The 24,326-nt window shown below is 40.6% G+C and overlaps 4 protein-coding genes across 4 annotated transcripts in view; 3 read left to right on the top strand and 1 right to left on the bottom strand.

The window, feature by feature from the left end:
• Positions 1 to 1,030: 1,030 nt before the first annotated feature.
• Positions 1,031 to 5,454, top strand: fgg (fibrinogen gamma chain). Its single transcript, XM_022738123.1, has 9 exons — positions 1,031 to 1,142; positions 1,235 to 1,285; positions 1,394 to 1,580; positions 1,759 to 1,843; positions 2,652 to 2,782; positions 3,217 to 3,350; positions 4,308 to 4,492; positions 4,692 to 4,969; positions 5,161 to 5,454. Exons 1-9 carry the CDS (start codon positions 1,080 to 1,082, stop codon positions 5,346 to 5,348), a joined length of 1,302 nt encoding a protein of 433 aa, XP_022593844.1. The 5' UTR covers positions 1,031 to 1,079; the 3' UTR covers positions 5,349 to 5,454.
• Positions 5,455 to 7,202: 1,748 nt separating this feature from the next.
• On the top strand, positions 7,203 to 13,708 carry plrg1 (pleiotropic regulator 1). Its single transcript, XM_022738209.1, has 15 exons — positions 7,203 to 7,337; positions 7,571 to 7,677; positions 8,950 to 9,086; positions 9,357 to 9,407; positions 9,518 to 9,611; positions 9,729 to 9,819; positions 9,929 to 10,027; positions 10,145 to 10,237; positions 10,591 to 10,740; positions 10,884 to 10,985; positions 11,644 to 11,746; positions 11,893 to 12,001; positions 12,455 to 12,594; positions 12,780 to 12,973; positions 13,068 to 13,708. The coding sequence occupies exons 1-15, from the start codon at positions 7,329 to 7,331 to the stop codon at positions 13,125 to 13,127; spliced, it is 1,539 nt and encodes a 512-aa protein (XP_022593930.1). The 5' UTR covers positions 7,203 to 7,328; the 3' UTR covers positions 13,128 to 13,708.
• LOC111216749 lies at positions 13,682 to 15,767 on the bottom strand. The gene is made up of 4 exons (XM_022738376.1): positions 15,479 to 15,767; positions 15,160 to 15,360; positions 14,696 to 14,901; positions 13,682 to 13,871 (listed from the first exon to the last, which is right to left on the bottom strand). The coding sequence occupies exons 1-4, from the start codon at positions 15,613 to 15,615 to the stop codon at positions 13,702 to 13,704; spliced, it is 714 nt and encodes a 237-aa protein (XP_022594097.1). The 5' UTR covers positions 15,616 to 15,767; the 3' UTR covers positions 13,682 to 13,701.
• A 1,519-nt stretch (positions 15,768 to 17,286) lies between these two features.
• The window catches only part of dchs2 (dachsous cadherin-related 2), a 31,317-nt gene continuing 24,277 nt past the window's right edge, over positions 17,287 to 24,326 (top strand). The window contains exons 1-3 of the mRNA XM_022738081.1: positions 17,287 to 19,017; positions 22,598 to 22,789; positions 22,930 to 23,161. Coding sequence (XP_022593802.1) covers positions 17,287 to 19,017; positions 22,598 to 22,789; positions 22,930 to 23,161 — 2,155 coding nt within the window. The remainder of the gene's footprint in view (positions 19,018 to 22,597; positions 22,790 to 22,929; positions 23,162 to 24,326) is intronic.

Below are 24,326 nucleotides of genomic sequence, written 5' to 3'. Positions count from 1 at the left end.
TACCAACAAGTTTTAAGAACAACATACACACCACAAATGACATGTAATCTTTTTCTGATCTGACACTTGGCATCATTTGCCAGTGTCTTCCAAAACAGTTAAAATAAAATAATACCATTTCCTGCTCTTATACTGCTATAGCCAATCAACTATGGGTCGCTTAGGTTTAGGTACAAAACTGACATGGTTATGGTTATGAACACTTCACAGTTTGGGTTACAGTATCTACGTTCGTTGGGAGACCTTTGGTGTCATGGTAACAGTAATAACTACTTGGTTAAGGTAAGGGAACAATAGTGGTTATGATTAAAAGACGCCAACATGAACTGTTGATAGAAAGCTAAAGGTATAACGGAAGTCTCCTGTGGCAAAGTATGGCATTTTTATAGTTGTAATTCCTAACAGTTCTATTTTAAACTTCTTACTTTTATTTCTCATCCTAATATTTTTTTTTTCTTTTCCTGGCAGAAATAGGCTTCAACATGTTAAAAGATTTTAACTGACACCTGCCAGTTTATCCCACATTTGTTAGCACATCTGTACTGACAACACGCCGATGTTAATGTTTTACACGGGCATGTTATAATGACATTGTGTCTTTATGGAATGACTCATGTTGTTATCTTTGATCTTTATCATAAATTGAATAAGAAAGGTGAATAAACTGTGTTCCGATCCTGTCTCTTAACTGGAAGAAGCTCAGTTACGGTTAAGTCCGAGTGGAGAAAAAAAAAAGTTGCCATCACACACAAAGCTTAGTCATCATTCTTTTAGACTTGCTCTGTCACCATTACCAACACTGAGATCCACATAAATATACAGTTTGCCAATGAGTCACATACAGCTGTGTTCTGATGGCTCAACTACAGCTGTCAGTTACAGACCCTGTCAAATATGGGAAATGACCGCAGTTGGACATTTGAGTCACAGCCTTGTCTGAACACAGTGAGTGGGATGTTTACATATGAACCCCTTATCAAACGCTGAACTGGTGACCTTGTTCAGATAAATATCCCCCCAGAGTCAAACTGCTCCTCATTCTCCAAGAAGACAAGACCACAACTGGTGGCTAAAGCAACATGGCTCCATCACTTCTCGCAACGGCAGGAGGACTTCTGTTACTTTTCTCCTTCTCATCGGCAGTAAGTCACTGAGTTTATGTTTTACACTGATGCACTGCTCTTGTGCAGGAAATCATCTCAATCATTTCTTCTTCTTTTTTTTTCTTGTGTAGCAAATAAGAGGAGACAGTCTCTCATCAATCTGCAACCCAAATGACGGCTTTGTAAGTAAACAGCTATTGATGATAACCTTTTACGGTTTTGCTATGTGGATGTATTTATCACTCAGCAGACTATCATTGATATTTTTCACTTGCTTTATGTGTACTCAGGGAAGATATTGTCCTACTACATGTGGAGTGGCTGATTACCTACTGAGGTATACGCCAGGAGTTACCAGGGATTTGGAGAAAATGCAAAGAGAACTGGAAACAATTGCTAATTTGACCCAGGGGGCTGAAGAAAAAATTGTCTACATGAAAGACTCCACTGTTTCAGCTCAAAAGAGTTCCCCACATGGTACCATTTTTTAATATGACTAGATAATTACAGTCTGTAACAATTATATATATATTTTTTTAATGTGTTCTTGGCTCGCCTTAAGCACAAACTGTTGCATATATTGAAAGTTTTATTAACTGGGTCGAATGGTTTGAAAGGGTGATGATTAATTACTGGAACTGATTTTTCATTTCAGACTCATACTTCAAAAAGTCATCGAGTATGCTGGAGGATGTCCTTCGCTTTGAAAAGACCATCATTGTGCAGGAACAACAAATGTTGTAAGTTACCATTAGCACACAAATTATACCTTTAATGGCTCGCTTGCAATAAGATAAGATAAGATAAGATAACTCTTAATTAGTCCTGCAGTGGGGAAATTTGCAGTGTTACAGCAGCAAAGTGACATAGTGATGACGCGACATCTTACATTTATTTCACAACTGAAATTACAAGTGCAAATTAAAAATTTCCCCCACAACATATGAACAGCTTATAAATTAAGATGCATTTGACTTTACACAGTATGTAAAGAATATAAAATTTACTTTAATGTGAAAATGCTTCTTACTCATGAAGGCATCAGTAATAATAATGTAATCCAATAATAGCATGTGATATTGAATACAATATGTAAAATAACACCCTACAAGAAATCGCGGCATACTTTCCAAAGTTTTGAATGCAAGGTTTTTACTTGTAATGGAAATGTTTTACATAGCAGAACTGGCGCTACTGCCCACGCCTTCAGGTCAATGCACGCCAACCTCCGCGCCCACGCAGTTAAGACTAAACACAGATCATGGGGTAATTTGCCACCCACACCTCTTTCCCCTATTGACTGGGGAACTCAGACTCACTGCTGACTTTGAAAAAAAACACTTAAATTTGATTATGTCTTTTTCCAAGTTCGATTTGTCATTTTTTAATTTTGCCTCTGCTGCGTTCTTTTCTTCTTATTCTGATTGTATCTATTTTGTAAAATATCTTCCATTGTCATCGTTTTGTACTTCTCACAGCTGTGATGATTGTCCCACTGTGTAAGAAACTGAGGCATGAATTACTTAGGATTTGTTTCCCTCTTCCCAGTGAACTTCAGAACATAATTTCATCCAACGAGAGGAGAATGGCAGAATTGAAACAACTCTCCATTCAGCTGCAGCAGAAATGCAGTGAGCCTTGCCAAGACACAGTTGAGATCCAACCCATCACAGGAACAGGTAAAAAAAAAAAAAAAATCAACTGTGACCCTCAGGCCATTCCCATTTCACAAGAAGTTTCTCAATCATGCCTCTTCTGAACAACATATTTGTCCTTGGTCATTGTTTAGTTAGAGACTAAAATCAATATGGTGCATCAGTGCAAAGTAAACACATTTATTCCTGATGTAATTTTTTGTGACCTCATTTCAAAGGACTTTCTAAACTTTATAATGTGGACTTAATTACTTATTTTTATTATTACTTATTACTATTATATAATTATAATTATCATAAACAGCAACAAAGGAGTTTAAGGACTCAACTATCCTATATATATATATATATATATATATATATACGTGTGTGTGTGTGTGTGTGTGTGTGTGTGTGTGTGTGTGTGTGTATGTGTGTAAACCCAAGCTATTGTTTTAACATATTCTTTTTTGTATTAGACTGCCAGGATGTTGCAAACAAAGGTGCTACCAGCAGCGGTCTTTACTTTGTGAAGCCAGTGAAAGCCACTGAGCAGTTCCTGGTCTACTGTGAGATTGATAGCTTTGGACGCGGCTTCACGGTGATACAGAGGGTATGCTTCCTTGGAACCATTCAGAAAAATGTCTCTTTACTGTCTTTATGTTGCACTGGATGATTCCAATATATTATTTTTGTAAAACAAGTTGGTAGTAATAGCCAGATAAATACTGTGTCATTTATCGATCCTGAAAGCAAACAGCTGTTAACAGCGATTAGGGGCTGCCCAAAAATTATTAGACCATCCTGAGTGTTATTAATATTTACTTTAGATCCTCCCTTTGACTTAAAATAAAAGTGCAACACCCACTTCCCAAATCCCAGTATAATATGGGAGAGCTGAGTGCTTACAGTAATGAATGAAAGAGGCAAAGCAAGATATTTAAAAGTTGTGTAGCCTACTTTAAAACTAATATTCTCTTCTTACAATACAATAAAATATTCATTAGATCAGATGTTGCCGAGGCCTGACATCAGATGTCAGAAGTGATTTTGTGATAAATTTACAAGGGAAGGCCGAAACAAAATTTGGTATTATTTGGTACAAAAAACATTCAAAAACTCAGGCCAAAAGACTTTAGTTCCCAGAGGATGAATCCTAGATTTTCATCGACCCTTGACCTTTCCTTCAGTGGCACCATCAGGCCAAAATGTCGAGGTTTTAAGCCAAAATCACCATTGCAAGAAAAGTCCTAAGAATACTCAGAATTATGCAAATTTGAGCTAATAAGGTGAAAACCTATAAAACAAGCATGTAATTAGACCTTGAGTGGTAATAACTCATAAATAGTGAGAGAAAAATAAAAGATACTCACTTGCTCTCAACTCACAAAACTTAGACTACCCTCCTCGTTTTCTAACCTCCCTCTCCTCACTACTAACTTTCACACAGTCCCTTAGTGAGCTACTCTTTCTAGAGTTGCATACATATTTTGGAAATGTTTTGTTGACTAACTGTAAGAACAGTAATCAAATGATTATTTCGAAACTGAACATATTTTTGTGTCCACAGAGACGTGATGGCAGTGTGGACTTCCACAAGGACTGGGTCCAGTACAAGGAGGGCTTTGGTTATCTCTCCCCAGACGACACTACCGAGTTCTGGCTCGGCAACGAGAAGATGCATCTTCTGACTGCCAGCACGAACCTCCCAACTGTGCTGAGGATAGAACTTGTTGACTGGGAGGGCAACAAGAGGTATGTGCACATACACACATACACACACACACACACACACACACACACGATAACAGGTTATATAAGAGGAGCAAAGGGAATCAGTTACAGAGCAAACATGACCCCAGCGATGAGTTTTCCTTTGAAGAAGAGAAAGATAACGCAAAGATTACCAAAAACACTGAATCCTCCTTTCCTCTATGTGGCCTCCTTTCTCCAGGTATGCAGACTACACCATGTTCAGGGTGGGGTCAGAGGCCGACAATTACCGTCTCACCTATGGTTACTACTTTGGTGGTGACGCAGGAGATGCTTTCGATGGCTTTGACTTTGGAGATGACCCCAGCGACAAGTTCTACACATCTCACAATGGCATGCAGTTCAGTACCGTTGACAAGGACAATGACAAGTATGATGGCAACTGTGCTCAGCAGGACGGCTCTGGCTGGTGGATGAACAGATGTCATGCTGCGCATTTGAACGGCAAATACTACCAGGGTAAGACCACATGGCTGAAATCGGTGCCAAAACCTTTAACTGATGTTCAATTCTGTGACTAGTGGCATTTAAAGCCCTATAATTATGTTTCTATTAACAAAATCAGCCACTGAACATCGTCCAAAACATGTTGTCATCCATGTAACAGTGGAAAATCATTATCTAAACTGTGCTGTGTTCTCTTCATCCAGGTGGCAGGTACACAGAAAAGGATGCAGGTGAATACGGCTTCGACAACGGCATCATTTGGGTCACATGGCACAACCGCTGGTACTCCCTGAAAGAGACCACCATGAAGCTCATTCCCCTCAGCCGCATCGCAGCAGGCGGTGAACAGCAGGCGGGTGTGAAACAGTTTGCCGGACTTGGAGATTCCTAAAAAGTAAACACATGTGTTTGAGGTCTACACTTAATGTGTTCAGCACAACAACACTGACACCACCTTAGATCAAATAAAATGCCTCCATGGAAAAGTTCTGACTCCATGATGTGTTGTCGTGTGATGCTTGCATGCCGTGGTGATCTCACCCAGCTGGACACTGATGTTCACATTTTCCCTTCCTTCTTCAGTGTTGTTTTTAGCACTACATAAATGTATTTTCTTTACCAGATATGGTTTGTCATTTGGACTCAATTGGCACCAGTTTGGAAACACCTACCTTGTGAAGTCCATATTTCAAACAGCTGTTTTATAAAACAATATGGAGATGAAACTAAAAAAGAAATAATCGGGAAAGCTAACACAAGATATGTGTCTGAATTAACTCTGCAATACTTTCAAATGTTTTGTCATAATACACCATAAGTATACGACTGTATGTAATGCGGTGCACAGCCCTCAAATAAATATCATCTTAAATATAAATATTTTGTCCATTTCATTTGCTTAGGGTGTACAACACAAAAAACACCAGTGTCAACAATCATTAAAACTATTTGTTTCTCAAATGTAGTATTTAGTACAGAACCTATGACTTGGATTTCATCACAGTCTACAGGGGTTTCTAGCTAACTGACACCAGGTCATATTCTTATAGATAACACACTTCCACACACGGACACACAAGCATGGCAAAATAGCAGCATATTTTGTTTCAGCTGTTTGATTAATGAGTGATTTGGCTCCACAGAGAACATTTTAAACAAATTAAAAGCAGCCTGGCTAAAATCTATTTGCTTTAGAAGCAGCAAAATGCAATCCATCAGCAGCCCTTTGTCACCATAAAATTAATAATTAAAAAATATTGACCAGGGCAGTGATCCTCAAAGCACTTCTAAAGGCCACTTGGAAACATTCCAGTATAGATTTGAGAAGTATGTAATTAAATAATTTACATGTGGTTTTTATTATGTGGTATTTATTTTCCTCACTAAAAGCTCAAGGTTGCACTTAATTAGCCAATACAGGTTTTTTACATTAAATAAAAACGACCCGTGCTCACTTTTCCAGGACTGAGCTCAGAAAAACTGTTTCAGCTGCAATAAAATCTTGTAAGACTAACTGCACTGCACTATAGTTACATTTTCAGTATTACAACAGACACCCAAACAACTATTACACTGGTAGAGTTCTTTTTAGAACAGTATGGTTGTAATCTGTATTGTGATTCACATTTGGACACTTATTTACTTTGCATTGTGTACTGTTAGTACTTGTCCCCGTGCATCATCGATAGCTACTGGTAGAGTCCAAATTCCATCTTGCTCATTGTAGATGGTTGTGCCAAGATGATAAATGCCTTTGCATGGCCTAACACTGGTTATTTGCACAAAAGCCCCACTGCCTCCCCACTCCTAAAAGTCCCCAAGGTCAGTTGTTGTTTTTGAGAATTCTATCCTAAAAAGGATTGTTTGGACCTAGTCCTATTATGCCACAACATGGGAACCCACACACTTTTCACTAAATGGGTGGACTACATTTACTTGGCACTGAAGGATTGGAAAACCATTGATCCACGTGCTTTGTTAGGCAAACATGAATGACCTGGTACACAAGGCAGGAAAACCAAGTTATGGCCTGTGGTCACAAGTTACACTCACTCAAATTACATCCATTGTATTAATATATAATTTGTGAAAATGCAGAATGTTGACATTTAGATTTTCTTGTGGAAAAGTGGAAAAGAAAGTTAATTTTTAACAGAATTGCAGCTTGCCTTCCTGGCCGACAGGTGGCGCTAACAAATTACCAGCTACTGCTTTTGGTGTTGTTTACTTCCGGAGCATTCATTCGTCAGTTTGTAGTGGTGGTGGTCATGTTTTCACGCTTGTGATATATTTTCGAGTGTGGCCAAGAGAAATTTACTGAAAATAGTTATTTCTTCAGCTGCCGTGTCATATCAGGATATTTATCACCACAATGTCTGAGGTAGGTCGATGTTTGAAGTCCTCTCGTGGCTTTTTCTCTGCTCCCGCTCAGACGCTACCGCACGGAAAGCCACTGGGTTGGGTCCGGCTATTTACTGGAACGCGTTGCGTTAACGTTACGTTTTGTTGTTTGGATAACATACAGCAAAAGGATTGGGAAACTTTAAAAGGTCACCGTCTTTGTGATGTTAATTACGGTATTTTTTTTTTTAAAACACATCTCTTCTTTCACAGGATGTCCAGAAGCACTCGGTCCACACTCTGGTCTTCAGGTCTCTCAAAAGGACCCATGATATGTTTGTGTCCGACCATGCGAAATCCATCGCACTGGACGATGAAAGGTAAATCTGGCGATTTACATTAAAATCAGCAGCAGAACATCTTTAACGTTATTGTTTCTTACTGTACAGTAAAGGGTTCGCAAATCTTACACTGGTTTTAAAACTCTCATCGGTCTCTACTATTTGTACTTTACTGGAGTATTTCTATTTTATGCGACTATATACCTATACTCCTCCACAGCCCAGAGGTAAATACCTTACTTTATACCCCACTACATCTATGTGTTAACTTTAGTTACTACTGGATTAATAATATTGATGTTGGGGGCTTTTGCTGTGCTAACCCTTTTCTGAGTACCTGCCTGGGCGGTACAGAGACCATATGATGTTTAGGATCTTATTATGGAAAATAATGTCGAGTAGCAGAAATTTCAGTCTTCTGACTGACTTCTGTGAAACAAGACCAAATGATGAGAGTTTGTATGCTTGCAAAGAAACTAGAGGGTGTGTGGTGTAATGAAATACAGTTTTATGGAAAAGTTTGGGCATCACTGGGCAAATTACGTAACTTGTTGATTGGAGAAGTGAAAAGAAGTAAATACAACCCCTGCAAACTTGAGCATTTCTTCAAATGTTAATGAATTGATCCTTTTTATTTCACCAACTTAACAAACAGGACAAAATTGGCAGCCTAGTAAGTCAGTACTTGGTAAAACCGATCATTTTTCTATTGTTTATTTATTATAAATCAATACTAGAGCTGAAACTATTAATTGATTGATTATTTCAATAATTTTTCATGAAAAAAAAATGAAACTATGATAAACATTCTCTGGTTCCAGCTTCTGAAATGAAAGAACGTTGCTGCTTTTCTTTGTCACATATCACAGTAAACTGAATATCTTTGGATTTTTGGTTGAACAAAGCGAGATATCTGAAGACATCATCTTGGGCTATGAGAAGTCCTGATGTGAAAAAATTGGCAGGTTAATCACTAATGAAAATACATTTTAGTTGTAGCCCTAATCAAATTATATCATTAAGTATTGTGATATTAAGTAATATGTGCTATGAGAGAAGATTTGATCTATATTGTCCACTCCTCGGCCAATAATCTAACTGATGTTCATAGCAATGAACTGTGCACCAGTGTTATGCATTACATCAGGCAGAAGTCTTCATATTTACAGTAAGAATTCATGTTTTGGCCTGTAAAATAACAACATGACAAGATCATATTATCGCTATGATAGTGCTCATTCACTGGATTGGTTGCATGTGTTATTTTGAAGCGGTAAAAAAAAGATGCATCTTTGTCTCCTGTATTTGCAGCCACAAGGTAAAGATGGATGTGAAACTGAAAGCGGAGTATGGAGCAGTCTTACACATGCCTGTCCTGAAGGAATGCAAAGACAGAGTGTCACTTCTTTCAGGCAGCATGCAAAGCCACCAGAGCTACACACAGCCAGGTGAGGAGGAAATTAACTCTGCATGCTAACTACAATATGATCGCATTAGATTGCTTAAAAACTCATTGAGATAAATAGTTTATTACAAAGTGTAATGTGAATGTCACATGAAAAATAGTTGCTGGTATTCCCTCAAAGTCACACAAAACCAGCTGATCCCTCCAGACACAGTTGTAGTTTATTTGAGCTGATTTTTTAAGTTTCTTGTATAAAGGTGTTTTTTTTTTTTTTTCTCTCACTAATGTATCTATTTTTAATGTGTCTTGGAAGATGACCCAGAATACCTGATCACCGGGACACATGCCTACCCCTCTGGACCTGGTATGTGCGATGCTCTTATTTTAACCAAGTTGCATGTTTCTGAGTTTTCCACGCCCATTCACTGAACTGCACCAGTGTTGCCAGTATCACATCAGTATTTCATTCAACAGGAGTGGCCTTGACTACCGACACAAAGATGCACAGGAATCCCAGTGATGGAGGGATCCACTCCATGGCATTGGCTTTGCCACCCTCACAAGCCAGGTAAACCTTTATCCTCCACCACAGTGGAGAAGTTCAGTAATAATACTTTTTCGGGATTTGGCACAATTTCTCACATGTAAACCTTAACAATAATCAGTTTTATTTGTTGAATGACAGGCAGGACGCGAGCCGCACAGCAGCCAGTGTTGGTGACATCCATCGACACGCAGGAGGAATAGAGAGATCTCACCCTCACTCCACCGCCGTGGTAGGTCGCAGAGGATTTCCACGTGCAGTTGATGTGATATCTTGTTTATCCTGGCCGTAAAATATCCCTGGAAGAAGTACAGAGCTAATCATAAATCATTTATTTTCAGTCGCTCATGGAAGGAGGCGGCACCAGAAATTCTGCACTCATGAGGAAAGCGCCAACCATGCCCAAACCCCAGTGGCATCCACCATGGAAACTGTTTCGGGTAGCTACAGATACTTTCCCCAGTTTACGTGGTGATTTCTTTGATTTCACCCAGGTGAAGTCTGCATCTGGAATGTGCCCTGTGTTGTTTTTAACAGCAGTGCGTTTCGTCCGATAGGTCATCAGTGGTCACCTTGGCTGGGTGAGGTCCATCGCTGTGGAACCAGGGAATCAGTGGTTTGTCACAGGGTCAGCTGACAGAACCATAAAGGTGAGTAAAGTAGAAGATAACAATTACTTTCTCTCTCGGTTGTTTCATTGATTAATTACTCTGTGTATAGACTGTCACAAATAATAACACATTATGCAGAAAGCCCAACCTTTGGTCATCTTTGTCATTTTTGATTGTGTAACCACCATGTTTGATATTTAGATAAATTAGTTATGAAAGTTACAATAGCATAAGCGTCAAAGCTCCTTTCGGACCTTCTCTCTCCGACGCTTTGACACTTTCAGCCACATCCTTTGTTCTTCAGCTTTCCTGATGACGTCCTTCCTGTCACCTTATTGCGGCGGTTTTCTATAATGATCCTAATATGACTGGACTGCTGTTTTTCGTGACAGATCTGGGACTTGGCCAGTGGGAAGCTAAAACTCTCCCTGACCGGACACATCAGTACAGTGCGTGGTGTGGCGGTCAGCAGCCGCAGTCCCTACCTGTTCTCTTGTGGTGAAGACAAGCAGGTCAAATGTTGGGATCTGGAGTACAACAAGGTAGAACCCTTGTAATGAGATTATTCAGAGGGATTCACTTTAAAACTTTGAATGGGTCGTATAATGAGACGTTTGTGGTATGTGATGTTGCATTTGTGGTATTTTTTTTCAATGTCTCCCAATAATATAAATCTGTGTTTTAGGTCATCAGGCATTACCACGGGCACCTGAGCGCCGTGTATGACCTAGATCTACATCCAACCATTGATGTGTTGGTGACGTGCAGCAGGGATGCCACAGCAAGGGTAAACTGTACTCTGCGTGTCCTGTGCTGAATGTATGGGTGAAGTGTTGAAATGAAGAAATTTCATGTGTCAGGTTCAGTGTCTATTTGAAAAGACGGGTCATACACACAGTTTGTGTTCCTTGATCAGAACGAGGAGGAACGTTTATTTTAAAGTTGGATTTTATATTTTCATTGGCAGTATCATAAGTGAGTCAGACCATGTTGATAAAAGTTAAGTGGAATTAAAAAATTGTCAGACAGTTTTGTGATTTCCAGGCCGTGGTTTGTCTTCAGGTCTTCATGATAGGCATGAATGAGCACGAATGAACTTCTGATATCTGCATCTGCCACGTTTTACCACTTATAGAACAATAAAACAATACTTCAGTAATGAGCAGCGCACTCATTCTGCCCTGAGCTGAACAGAGACCTGCATTTTCACTTAGTATACTCGTATGTGCTGTGCTCTCAAGTTCAAACAGCATTAGTGTCTCCTGTTTCATGAAAGAGGAAATGTAGTGTTCAGTTGAGTCATGTGACCGGTGTAACTTTCTGTTCAGTCCATTCAAGTTGTAGTATAAAGTCCTAAAGTCCTATTGCTGTTGAATATGTTTTAAATGTCATGTTCAAGTAATGAGACATCAAGGACCAATTGGTTTTCCTTTCTATCCACACAGGTGTGGGACATCAGGACAAAAGCTAACGTGCACACACTAACCGGCCACACCAACACTGTGGCCACAGTGAGATGCCAAGCTGCAGAGCCACAAATCATCACGGGTAAATACATTTTACAACTATCTAAGAATATCAACCATATCATTCAGTTTGATCTGGTATTGCTGCTGTCTCCACTCTGTAGTTGGTTGCTCAATAGCTCTGTTTTCACCATAATCCCTGACTGGCGACCCGTACACTTCTTGCAGGCAGCCACGATTCAACAATCAGGCTGTGGGATTTGATCGCTGGAAAAACCAGAGCGACATTGACCAACCACAAGAAGTCCGTCCGAACTCTGGTGATGCACCCCAGACAGTAAGTTAACACCTAGTGTGTTGTGTAGTAAGTGTAGTGCTGAATTTATTAGTCACTTAATAGTCACTCAACTGGAAATTAATGAATCCAGTAAAATGCGATTAATTGTTGCTAATCGTATGTCAGGTTAATATGTCAAATGTTTGCTGGCCTCCGTCCTTCTCTGTTTTATTATCATTCTCAATAGAATAAATTTAGGATTTTTGTTCAGACAGTATGGGCTCTTGAAACTTCTTATGGACATTTCTTTTGTAGTCTACAAGATTAATCCAAAACTAAAGAATCAGGTTAAGTAATAATGAATATAATCATTTGTGGCAGTTGTACTGGAATGACATGGTTACCAGGCACAGTAAGACGTTCGACACCAGGGGTTCAAAATGCTTCAGTGACACCATGACAGAAACAAAAAGAGTTTGTTTATTTCCTCTTTTGTTTTTTTGTTTTTTACAGATACACGTTTGCGTCTGGTTCTGCTGACAACATCAAGCAGTGGATGTTCCCAGATGGCAACTTCATCCAGAACCTGTCAGGCCACAACGCTATTATCAACACTCTGGCTGTTAACTCCGATGGCGTGTTGGTGTCTGGAGGTATTAATAACTACCTACATCGTTGTTTTCCTCCCATAAAGTACATTTTTTTCACACAGATAATAGACGTTTGAGTCAGTATATATTTTTATTTGAGTCAGTGTTGACTTGATTATACAGGTGCGGCTACATTATTGCATCAGGAACACAGACTCATCACACACACATTTGTGTTTTCTCTTTAGCTGACAACGGAACCATCCACATGTGGGATTGGAGGACGGGCTACAACTTCCAGAGGATTCATGCAGCTGTGCAGCCTGGATCTCTGGACAGTGAGTCGGGCATCTTTGCCTGCTTGTTCGACCACTCCGAAAGCAGATTGATCACCGCCGAGGCCGACAAGACCATTAAAGTATACAAAGAGGACGACACTGCTGTAAGTTTCACCATCATATTTGAAGTTGATTTATATTTCTGTGCTAGTTCCCAGATAATTTGATAAATCTGTTTTTTGTTTTTCTTTCTTGCAGACGGAAGAAAGCCATCCCATCAACTGGAAACCAGAGATCCTCAAGAGAAAAAGATTCTAAGGATTTTTTTTTATTTTTTATTTGTTGCTCTTGTCGTTGTAACAAAATTAAATCTTGAATTTTATTTCTACCAAACTTCCTGTTATTAGATACACCCATCAAATTATGGTTGTTTAGTGCTTTTTCATGAGGCAGATTTCTTCATAACAAATGTGTCTTTGACAGAGGCGACCACGTCTTTTAAAAAAAGAATCGATTAGTCTGCTTTATTCTAAAAACCACTTGCAGTCTTGATTATACGATGTTAGTCCAGTGAGGTGGCCGTTTTGCACGGCCAGGAACCTCCCCGAGTGTTTGTTCTTGATAATGACGGCCCTCTGGTGGCTCTGGTCTGTCTCGTCCACCAAAAGCAGCCACTCCTCAGACACAGAAGGACTGGCCTCGGAGTGGACCTCGTTCCTGCTCGGGTCAAACCCTGCAGAGGGAGAGACGGCGCGTTGAAAAAGTGGTAGAAAAAAATATTATTTTGTATTGACTCGAGAGTTGTACAGGCTTGGAAACAAACATTGCCCCCTTTTTTTTCTGGCTTGCAATGTGAAATTTATTTTGCTCCATTTAATAAAGACCACATTTTTCACATTCCTGATGAATTTCTGTACGTACCCAGGTATCTGTTAGTCACAATGTTCCTGTAGTATTTACAGCCGTGACCCTTGATCTCCTCCCAGTGACAGTGATCTCCAGGTGTCTCATCGAGCTCCACTGTGTTTCTGCTGTCATTAGTCGGGTGGATTATCTGCTCATCTGTAAACACGAGTCATGACGCAAGAGAAAGCATAACACTGTTTTAAGAATAACAGATTGTATTTATGCTAGCGTTGTTAACCACGCAGTTTGGTTTCAGTGTGCAAGTCTCAGGAGCACATCGCTTCACACCAGTACACAGAAATAATATCTCACCAAAGCTTTTTAAAACCTCAACAACAGCTTCTTACAAATGATGTTCTAGTTACTGGATGGTTTACACAATGTTCCAGAGACTTCACTGTGAACAGTTTTCATTGGAACTAGTTTCTCAAAACAACTCTTAACACCTGTGTCAGTAAAGACACATTCCTGTACAGTTTTTAGATGTAATTTTTCCATTTTTTAGATTCAGCTAATAGAATAAATAAAGGTTTATAAAGTATTTTCTACCAAATTTTGTATTCCTGGCACAGTGGAGAGGGCTATGAAAAAAAAGTATATATTTATATTAATATACTGTATAATGATAATTATTTATTTTACAGGTTCCTAATTTCCTAATAGTTTTCTTTAGATGTTTCCTAAAAAGAATAATATTATCTAGTACCAAGGAAATGAAATGGGGGGGAATGTTCTGTGACCATTTGCTCCATTTGAAAGTTTTTATCCTTAAGATTTCCATCATATCAAACCAAATGATGCTATTTACAGCTGGTATTTATCCTCTCAGGCATTGAATGTATTTAAATCTGAGCCTCAGTATCTCTAAAATCCTTGTGGCTCTGGGTGACTGAGAAGTTTTGTTTTTCTGTAATTTGAGTAAAGCAGTCGTTTAAGTGGTATTTCGAAGTGCATTGTTGGTGTTCAGTGTCCATATGTACCTGATTCGTGAATGTAGAGCTTTGAGAGGCCATGGCGAAAGCCTCGGCCCGGTTTCTTCTTCAGGCGGGGTTTTGGCGGCTCCGGCTCATCCACCTCTTCTCTGGGAGCTTCCTCCACCGCCAGGAGGTGACCGGCGTTAAACATGATCTCCTCCTCCAGAGACCTGAGGCACATCTCAAAGAGCTCCTCATCCTTTTCTGCATCTCTAGAAGATGACGGCATGAACGGCAGATTGTTTGTTTCAACGCGTCATTCCTTTTTTTTTTGGTGTGAAGGCTTCCTACAGCAGAATACTGAAATATCTTCATGATATTAAAACGCAATTATAAGATTTACATATGGTTATTTACAATGACATGATTTTGGAGTATGCTCTTCTCACTGAAACTATTTCTTTATCCTCTCAAACCCTTTGAAGGGGCGTTAACTTTTTTTCACCTGTCACTTTCAGACGGCTCCTCACCTGAAGTCCACCCACAGCAGGCCCGCAGTGATCAGGCCCAGCCACTCACTGGCCTCCCAGTTCTTGGCCAGCATGACCGGCACGATCATCACCTCCCTGCTGTCTGCGTAGTTGAGCTCCTTCTTACAGCTACGGGACGCCTGGTAAGCTGGGGTCATGACCGGACAAATCACTGCGGCCTCCTCCACACCTGCAGCCATGCTGAAAACAAAACACACGGTTTTTGTTTAAAGAGTGAATATATGTATATAATGTATGGTGTATCCGAGATGTAAAGACATATGTCAAAACATATATAACCACATTCCTTTGTACTTACGCATCGTTGATGTTCCCAGTCACCCCTCCTTCGATGTCCATCCACACTGGCAGCCCATCATCTTTCAGCCGGTCGTAGATCTTTTTCACAAGAGCCTGGTCATCCCACTGGTACGAGAGCATAATATGAGACGGCATTTTTTAAAAAAATCTCTTTTCAACTCAAGTTGATCTGAAAATAATCCTGCGTGAAGCTGCTGAGGCAAGATTTTTTTTTCAGTTTGCTCAACAAACCAACTCAAGACAAAAGCAGAGTCAGTAGTTATGCAGCTTGTTTACTCAGGTGTGGTTCCCAGGTTACATCTGTTGCCTGGTTACAGTGCCTGTTTGCACCGGTGGGACGACGCATGGTGTGGCTACTACGGCCTGCAGGAGTAAAACGGGGGCACACAATAACAATCAAATCGTCTATAGAGCTGTGACTAAGGAATGAATCCTGAGAAAATGCATTGATATAGAAGTTAACATTTTCTATATCTGGTGTTGTTTTTGCTCAGTAAAATAGATGATGTCATTCAGATGTAGATATTTGAGAACTTGAGAAAAGAAACACTTGACATATATCACATTCAGTCAACATAGTCAAAGTTGATTTGTTTTTTATTTAAATTCAATGTTACAGCAACACTGAATGTAAAATAATTTTAAAAAGTAATTTTGAACACATGTTCTATTTTGTTATGTTTACTCAGTTTTCTTTTACTTGTAGAGATGATATTCCTGTTTATAAACTAAATGTGCACATTTCTACAGTACATTTAACCAATTTAGAGTGAAATCATTTTAAATTGAAAGCTTTATTATTATATGCATCATACAGTGAAATAATTAGTTGACAAACTGATTGATTTCCATAAAAACACATACTAATTAAACAATTAATGGAGAGTAAAAACAGGAGGGGAAAAATCATAACTTAAATGTATGTATGTGTCTGTAAAGGTGTAAACTCTATTCATTTAGACAACAACAAAGTCTTTTTCAACAGCAATTTTTTTATTTCTTTTTTTTTTATTTCATCACTGCACTTGCTCTAAATCTTTATGACACTTATTTGACTTAGGCCTACTTGAAATTTTGTTTGTTGCAAGTGCTCCACTACTGCGCAGGACCTGCAGTTCCCCTTTTTATTTGTACCAGTAGATGGAGCCACTTTAACACTATACGGCCTTGCGCCAAACCCCAAAAGGACCTCGTTAAACCGCTTAGTAAATTGGATTTCTTCTATATACTTCACCAAAATAAGGAGACTTAAATCATAGATTGAGTTAGCTGGACTTTCTGATAAGAATAGATTCCTCACGAGTTCTATCTTTATTTCCTCCACTTTCCTTCTCCCTTTATGATCTCCCACAGGTCAAACATACTATGCCACCTGTCAGCACGCGGCACTGAAGGTAATCTCCCGGCCTAATTAAATCTTAAGCAATCAGGTCCACAGATGGAGCCGATCAGCGTGGGACGTGCCGCCTGCCAGGAGGTGTGTTCAACTGCGGCGCGGCTGGCACTCTGTGGCCACTCGGTGCAGTGATGTGTAGAAGAAGAAGAAGAAGAAGCCAAAGGGGATTTGCGCTCCTGGATGTGTGGACTCCAAGTCTTCAAAATCACGCAACAATAAGCCGCTGAAATATTGTGATGGGGAATGACTGCGGGCTGCTTTCCCGCGCTCGAAAATGCACCGTGCGTTTACCTGGTTTTGTTTGGAAAAGTCCTCTAAAACGTGAGTGGTCAGTGTGAGTCTGGCAGGGAAATATGTAGCCTTAATTGGACTCTCAAAGGAAGAGTTCTTGAGTCATGTGTGAAGGAGGAATGGGTCGCAAAAATGCCGCAGCTTGGCTCCTCCAGACGCTCGTCCTGTGGCTGCTCTGCGCGCCGTCACTCGGACAGGTGTTCAACCTGACGCTGTCTGTCAAAGAGGGCTTGCCCGCTAAAACCATCGTTGGAGATCTGGGCGCGGGGCTGAGGAAGCCAAGTACTGGATTCTTCATCTCAGAGAGCAGGGACTCGTACGTGTTCAGAGACCTGGAAATAGACGCAGACACGGGGATCATCTCCACAGCCGTGATCCTGGACAGAGAGAGCAGGGATAAGTATGAATTCGTTGCAGCCACTCTCACAGGTGAGATGATCAAGGTGAAACTAGAGGTGGAAGACGTGAACGACCATTCACCTGTGTTCCCCTCAGGGGTGGTTGACTTGGAAATATCAGAGCTGAGCCCCCCAGGGAGCCGGTTTCAGCTTGAAGGTGCTAAAGACAAGGATGTGGGTGAGTTTGGTACCCAGGGATACAGGATCACAGAGAGCGAGATGGGGGAGTTGTTCCACCTGGATTATCGGAGCGGATCTGAGAACCACATGACCCTGGATCTCATCCTTAATAGCAAAGTAGACAGAGAAACACTGGACTATTACTCCCTAACCATTGAGGCCTTCGATGGCGGCATCCCGGCCAGGACAGGGACCCTTCAGGTGAACGTCCACGTCCTGGATGAGAACGATAATCCGCCTGTGTTCAGTGAGACTGAATATCACACCTCGGTGCCTGAGGATGCTCCGGTCATGTCCGCCGTTTGTCAAGTGCACGCCACAGACCTGGACCTGGGCGACAATGGCAGAATAACTTATGAGATCAACAGGCGCCAGAGTGACCCCAATGAGGTTTTCTCCATCAATGAAACCACAGGGCTGGTTTACCTCAACAAGCCGCTTGATTTTGAGTCCCAAGCTTTTCATGAGTTGATCATCAGGGCGAGTGACAACGGGGCTCAGCCTGAGTACAGCAGCACTTTTGTGGGTGTAAAAGTGCTCAACATCAACGACAACAGTCCCACCATTAGCATCTTGTTTCTCAGTGAGACGGGAGATGCGGTGGTGTCAGAGGCAGCAGCAGTTGGGGACTATGTCGCCCGGATTTCAGTGTCAGACCCTGACCTTGAGGAGGAGGGGGTCACTGTCACCCTTGAGGGAGGAGATGGGAAGTTTAACCTGAAGCAGACAGATGATTTTCTGTACGCTTTGTGTGTCAACGCAGAGCTAGACAGGGAAGACAAAGATCTGTATGAGCTGAAGGTGCAAGCATCAGATTTTGGGAGCCCACCCCTGAGCAGCGAGACGGTCTTCCTCCTGAAGGTGGCCGACACCAATGACTGCCAGCCGGTGTTTGAGAAAGACGTATACGTCATCAGCATCTCAGAGGACGCTCCCCAGGGGAGCTCCCTAATCCAGATGCAGGCCCGAGATGCAGATGAAGGCGTCAACTCAGACGTCAGGTACTCCGTCCTCAAGTCCAGCCCGGACAGTCTGATCAGCATCGACCCAGAGTCGGGCCTTGTCACCACAGCCGCATCTCTGGACAGAGAGGCACAGATGGAGGTGTGGTTTCTGGTGGTGGCAACAGATGGAGGAGAACCAGCTCTGTCATCCACGGCTACAGTCACTGTGCTGGTGGAGGATGTCAATGACAACGAGCCGGTGTTCCAGCAGCAGCTGTATAACGTGTCCATACCCGAGCACAGTGACCCCGGAAGCTGCTTCTTACAAGTATGTTGGATAATATTTCCTTTTAAAGGATCAGTGCACACAAATTACAAAAACATACGTTCTCACAGACCAAGATCAGAGATTTCTGCCTCTACCCCAGCATAGTTTTAAGACCTTTTTGGGGGAATTTTTTATTTTGAAGATGTCATCCAGGGTCCTGAAAAATCAATTTTTTTGATAAATTTGATAATTTTTTTTCATAATATAGATCTAATGTAGTGTGAGACTATTGGACACAGCAGAAGAAAAAAGTTCTGCTTTACAAAATTATTATTTTTTATTATTTTTATTCAGTTTACATTCAAGAACAGAGAAGAAGAAGAAGAAGAAGGCCGAATGACCCGAGTTTTATCTCATCCTATTCAGGCCTACACGTATGAAATGTAGGTCTCCATTCAGATGAGGCAGAGGCTGCTCAGACAAACAAGAGACACTATGTTAGTTGAAGTCATCATAGACATTCAAAACTGTAGTCCCTGATCTTTTATTGTGAAATACTGGATCATTTACCTTTTAATGTGACAACCAAAAATCACTTTTGCGTACTATTAAAATGGTAATATGGTATTATTATGGTACCGCTGCTCCACGACACAGTCCAGTGGACAGCTTTACTCTGGACTTGATACTCCTCTCAGTGACACAGTTTATCAACGAGCTTGGTTGTATAAAAAAAAGAAAAGAAGAACCAGAGCAGTTTAACAAGTCTCTACTGTGGACATGCGACATCTCGTGCTCTCTGTCTTTGCTGTCCCTTTTTCGTACGTCTCATAAGACAAAAGTAGCCTTCAGTCTGTATTCACAAAGCCATCAGTGTTCCTCCTAAACACACACAACACGCACGCACACACACACACACACACACGCACGCACACCCTTTCCAGTTCAGCACTGTGGCTTTGACATGACAGATGTGATGCCTGGTACCACACTCCTGCTGCCTGGCACAAGCTGAAGCCCATTACAAAAGAAGTTGTGTTTACCACTGCAAGTTCTGTAAATTTAATGGACAACATGGACAAAAAAATGAATTGTAAAATTAGTTTTTCAGTGACGTCTCCTTGCTGTATAGTGATCCAGCACCAGGCTGAACGTTGGAGTGTGTGTTACTTTAGTTTTCGTTCGATGGCAAAACAAAACACCATGAGTGTGAAAGTGAAGAACTCGATCAAAGCAAAATGAGTCACAAGGAAGTGATCAAATAAATTGGGAATTGTTTTAAAAGAGCCTCCATGAACAGGAGATTATACACATGCAGTTACATTGGTGTTGCTCCATATACACCTTTAATATGCAAGTGATGGACAACAGCGAATCCTCAAGAGTTTTGTCATAGTGACCATTTCTCAGAAACAGGATGGTGAACCAGTGAGGTAAAAGAAAAGTGAAAGCTACTGAGGCAGCTTTCATTATCGATTAATCTGTTAATTATTCATCCATTCGTTCATTCATTCATTCAGTATCATTATTTAGATTAATAGTTTAGTCAAACAAAATAGTGACAAACATTTAGCTTGTGCTGTCCCTCAACAGTTCAAAACCGAAAGATATTCAATGTATTGTTAAGTAAAAAAGAAAAGCAGCAAATTCTCAGATGAAGTGGAGACTTGTAAATAGTAAGAGTAACAGTAAAAGCGACTTCAGAAATCTAGCCACTGCAACTGTACATGTGTGGTTTGTGGTTTGTGCAGTTCACACTGACGCAACAGAAAACAGATGATGAACCCTCTAACAATGAATATCATTTTATAGATATGTACTTTTATGTCATTCAAATTTATTTCAATTGCCAAAAGAGAAGAGTCAACAAAAACGAACAGAAGGGCACTAGACAATACAGACACAGGAGACCTTCAGGAGGACTGCAGTCAAACAAAACTAATGCAGTTATTATTGTATATTATTGTCCTTGTCCTTGTCCCTCAATATGGAATCCCTGCTCTCAGCTATGGAGGATTTTATATTGATATAATGAGAAATCCAGGATTTTAAAGTTGTTTTCTTGGCAGCTGTACAACCATAAAATAACCTTCTCCACTGCCTCAGCTTCGGATCAGTACGAAAACCATCATTAATAAGAAACAGACCATGATTAGGATGCTCAAGCAATACTCTTTCAACATGACTCCGAATATTAATGTGTGATATTTTACAGATCATGTAACCTTACATAAAATCACACTGATCTAATGTGAGCTCAAAGCATGCCGGGGTGTTTTATGTGTCTAATCAGACCTTGACCCGTGTCTCTACGACTTCCTCTGATCAGAGTTCATGCAGCCTGAGGTGATATCATCTTTATGACTGGAAAGTGAGCGGTTGGTCTGTAAAGTGTGTCTCCTGTCACGGGCTCACGGAGACATGAAAGAGCTCTGTCGAATCTGAGACGCGTCTTCACTCAGCGGTGTGGCTGTCTCTTGTTTTTCCGCCGTAGTGACGCTCGCTCATTCACCCTTTGATCATGGGGTTTTTTTTTTTTAATGCTTTTATTGCGTTGACCTTTTCAGGTGGAACAAGAATACAGTACAATGATTCAGTTACGACAGAGGCAGATGATGCTGTTACTACAGTGTCGCAGCACTGTTAATGAAAGATCTACAGTTACAAGGAATCATTGACAATTTCACTTTTACATGGTGCATGACATACTACAAAGATACTGAATGAGTTTCATTATGCATAATCAATGAATGAATTGTCAACATGAGTGCATCAAACATACTACATATGGAAACTAATATATAGAAACTTTGGAGCTGAAATAATTAGTCAGAAAATTACTGGACACCTATTCTGGGAAATTACTAGTCATTGGAAACCATTTATCAAGCGAAGATTATCCAAACGTCACTTGTTCCAGCTTCTCAAAGATTTAGATGTCATTTGACTTTTTAATAGAAAGTTAAACATTTGTTACTATTATTTATTTTCATCTTGGCTACAGTTAAATATAAATCACAACAAAGTGAAAGAAGATATTTGATGTTGATTATGCTCCATGTAAAAGTTAAAAGCCGTGTCTTTGATCAAAGCACAGTAATGTGGTGGCCTCCTTTTGGTTTGGGAGAACTCTTTGAGGATGAATCTCTATTTGAAGTATTACCCGGCTGAAAAGTTATCTACAGTAAAAACCAACTCTGACACGAACACGAAGTTACCTCACACGTTTTCATTCTCATCCAAAATTTAAAGTCTTAAAAAAAAAAAAACATAATAATTCAGACTCCATTCGTGTCCCCAGTGCCGATGTGTTGACCAGATGCTCGTTAGATTCAAACAACTTAATTTAGGAGGAAATCCTCTGCAGCTTTTATTTTGAAATAAAAGGATTTATTGTTCTCTTGTGTTGACAACAGCAGGCAGTCTGAAGGCTGCTATTTGATGATGTCAGTCATTTTATGCAATTACAGTCAAAGGATGTTGCAATACATCTAATCTGTGAAATTCAGATACAACCTTCACGGTGAACACTGAACACACCGTCTGTGTTTTTTCATTATGACTTCTCAGATGTTCATGATCGTGTTTTAGTTGATTAAGATCTTCAACTCTGGGTTTTTTAAATTTTCTTTTCTTTTAGGTTGTTGCCAGAGATGCAGACAGCCCAGACTTTGGCACAGTGCTCTACTCTTTGTCTGATGGCTTTGACAAGCAGGACCAACACCCCCTCTTCCAAATCCACCCCCAGACTGGAGAGCTGTGCGTCTCTCAGGATATCGATCGCGACGCGGGACAGACAGTCCACGACATTCTGGTCAAAGCTGAAGATCCAGTGAGTGGCTTCTTTGATTGATAATTTGTTTCGGCATACTCTAGACCAGGCCTTGCTTTTCATATGAGTGACTTCCTGCACAGTGATCATAAAGAGGATCAGGCTCCTAACAGGCTCCTTTCTTACTTTTCCATTTTCAGGGAGGCCTGAGCGCTCAAACCTACGTGCACATTGAGATAGAAGACTTGAACGATAACGCTCCGGTGTTCAACCCCGACGAGTACACCATGAGCATCAGCAGCCACGCACAGCCCGGCACAGAAATCCTCAACGTTATCGCCACTGACCGAGATTCCGGCAGGTTTGGACAGGTCACCTACGATATCCTCCCCGGTGACATGTCCAGTTTGTTCGCACTGGATAAACAAACAGGTAGGCAGGCGTGAGGAATTTAGGTACAGATACACAGAATCATCAGCGGCTTTATCGTTTTGTTCTGTGTTTGAAGGAGTGAAAAGAAAACAAAAAAACAAATAACTTGCAGCTCTTTCAAACAGGGAAATACGTTGCCAAGATTAAAAAGATCAGTGCAGTGGATCCTAAAGTTATTTGTGGGCCAAAGTTATTTCCTTGAGCTTGATTTATCTATCTTTCTGTAACTCATGGAAGTATGGTGGCCCTGAGAGGCAAAAACACAAAAGAGAAAACAGTTTCTGAAAAGCAACATTTCCCATCTTTGTCTGTCCCAATTTGTTGATGTGTTTTGTGAAATACTGCTGTGTTTTGACCCTCAGGGCCACCATACCTAAGCTATCTACTCTTTGTACATTCTCCAGCCAGTCAGTCTGTCACAATCAAATCAGCAACACAGGGATTTGCAAAACATTTGACTGTTGTATCTCACAGTATTTTTACACCATGTTTGGATGATGTCTCAAGCTTCAGCGACTTGTGGCGTAGATCCACTCTCTCGTCAGTAAGTAACTTGTGTGACTGGCATGCCCAGTATTCGGGGATAAACAACTGCTTACTCGAAGTAAGTCCCGTTGATATGATTGGCGGTGTCACTGCTCAGCAGGAGGGGTGCAGAAAGCCCAAAGCTTAGAGAGTAAGGTAAGCCACAATGTCACACTGAATAAAATTTTAACTAAAGAGAGAAAGGTTAACATTGTAAGCTGCTTTTAAGGGTGTGAAGTTGCTGTACCTGCACATGACCAGATACGCTATCAACAGTAGTTTTGATTCTCTGAGCTCCCTGTGGGAGATTCCACAGTATTGTTTTGCTGTAAATTTACGACACCTTATGTCTGGAGAAAATGACCACAATGCTTATGGTGCTAACAATGCACAACAATGCTGTGACACATTTTACCTTCATCAAAAAAAATTGCAGTGAGCCCGTGATTTGGATATTGAACTCGGCCATAATGCGATTTCAATTATATTTCGATTAATTGTGCAGCCCTAGTTCTTACTGATGTACTAATTTAGCCAGAAACAAAGGACATTTTAAGTCAATCAGCTTGGAAAATAGTTGGAAAGAGTTGTTTTAATTTATTTTCATGGTCATTGAAACTTCAAATTACATGTATGTACA

The sequence above is a fragment of the Seriola dumerili genome, unplaced genomic scaffold (genome assembly GCF_002260705.1).
Source record: "Seriola dumerili isolate Sdu_G_001 unplaced genomic scaffold, Sdu_1.0 BDQW01000035.1, whole genome shotgun sequence".
Lineage (NCBI taxonomy): Eukaryota > Metazoa > Chordata > Actinopteri > Carangiformes > Carangidae > Seriola > Seriola dumerili.
Note: the sequence above shows the minus strand (reverse complement) of the source record. Positions and strands in the feature narration are given on the sequence as shown.

Excerpts from the sequence above, each read along its gene's own strand:
- LOC111216749 (XM_022738376.1), bottom strand. The coding sequence starts at position 15,615 with ATGCCGTCTCATATTATGCTCTCGTACCAGTGGGATGACCAGGCTCTT. Across the intron at positions 15,361-15,478 it reads ACTGGGAACATCAACGATGC|CATGGCTGCAGGTGTGGAGG; the intron begins GTAAGTACAAAG and ends TTTTGTTTTCAG. Across the intron at positions 13,872-14,695 it reads GCTCTACATTCACGAATCAG|ATGAGCAGATAATCCACCCG; the intron begins GTACATATGGAC and ends TCGTGTTTACAG.
- fgg (XM_022738123.1), top strand. The coding sequence starts at position 1,080 with ATGGCTCCATCACTTCTCGCAACGGCAGGAGGACTTCTGTTACTTTTC. Across the intron at positions 3,351-4,307 it reads GCTTCACGGTGATACAGAGG|AGACGTGATGGCAGTGTGGA; the intron begins GTATGCTTCCTT and ends TTGTGTCCACAG. Across the intron at positions 4,970-5,160 it reads GAACGGCAAATACTACCAGG|GTGGCAGGTACACAGAAAAG; the intron begins GTAAGACCACAT and ends CTCTTCATCCAG.
- plrg1 (XM_022738209.1), top strand. Across the intron at positions 10,986-11,643 it reads GCAGGGATGCCACAGCAAGG|GTGTGGGACATCAGGACAAA; the intron begins GTAAACTGTACT and ends CTATCCACACAG. Across the intron at positions 12,595-12,779 it reads TGGCGTGTTGGTGTCTGGAG|CTGACAACGGAACCATCCAC; the intron begins GTATTAATAACT and ends TTTTCTCTTTAG.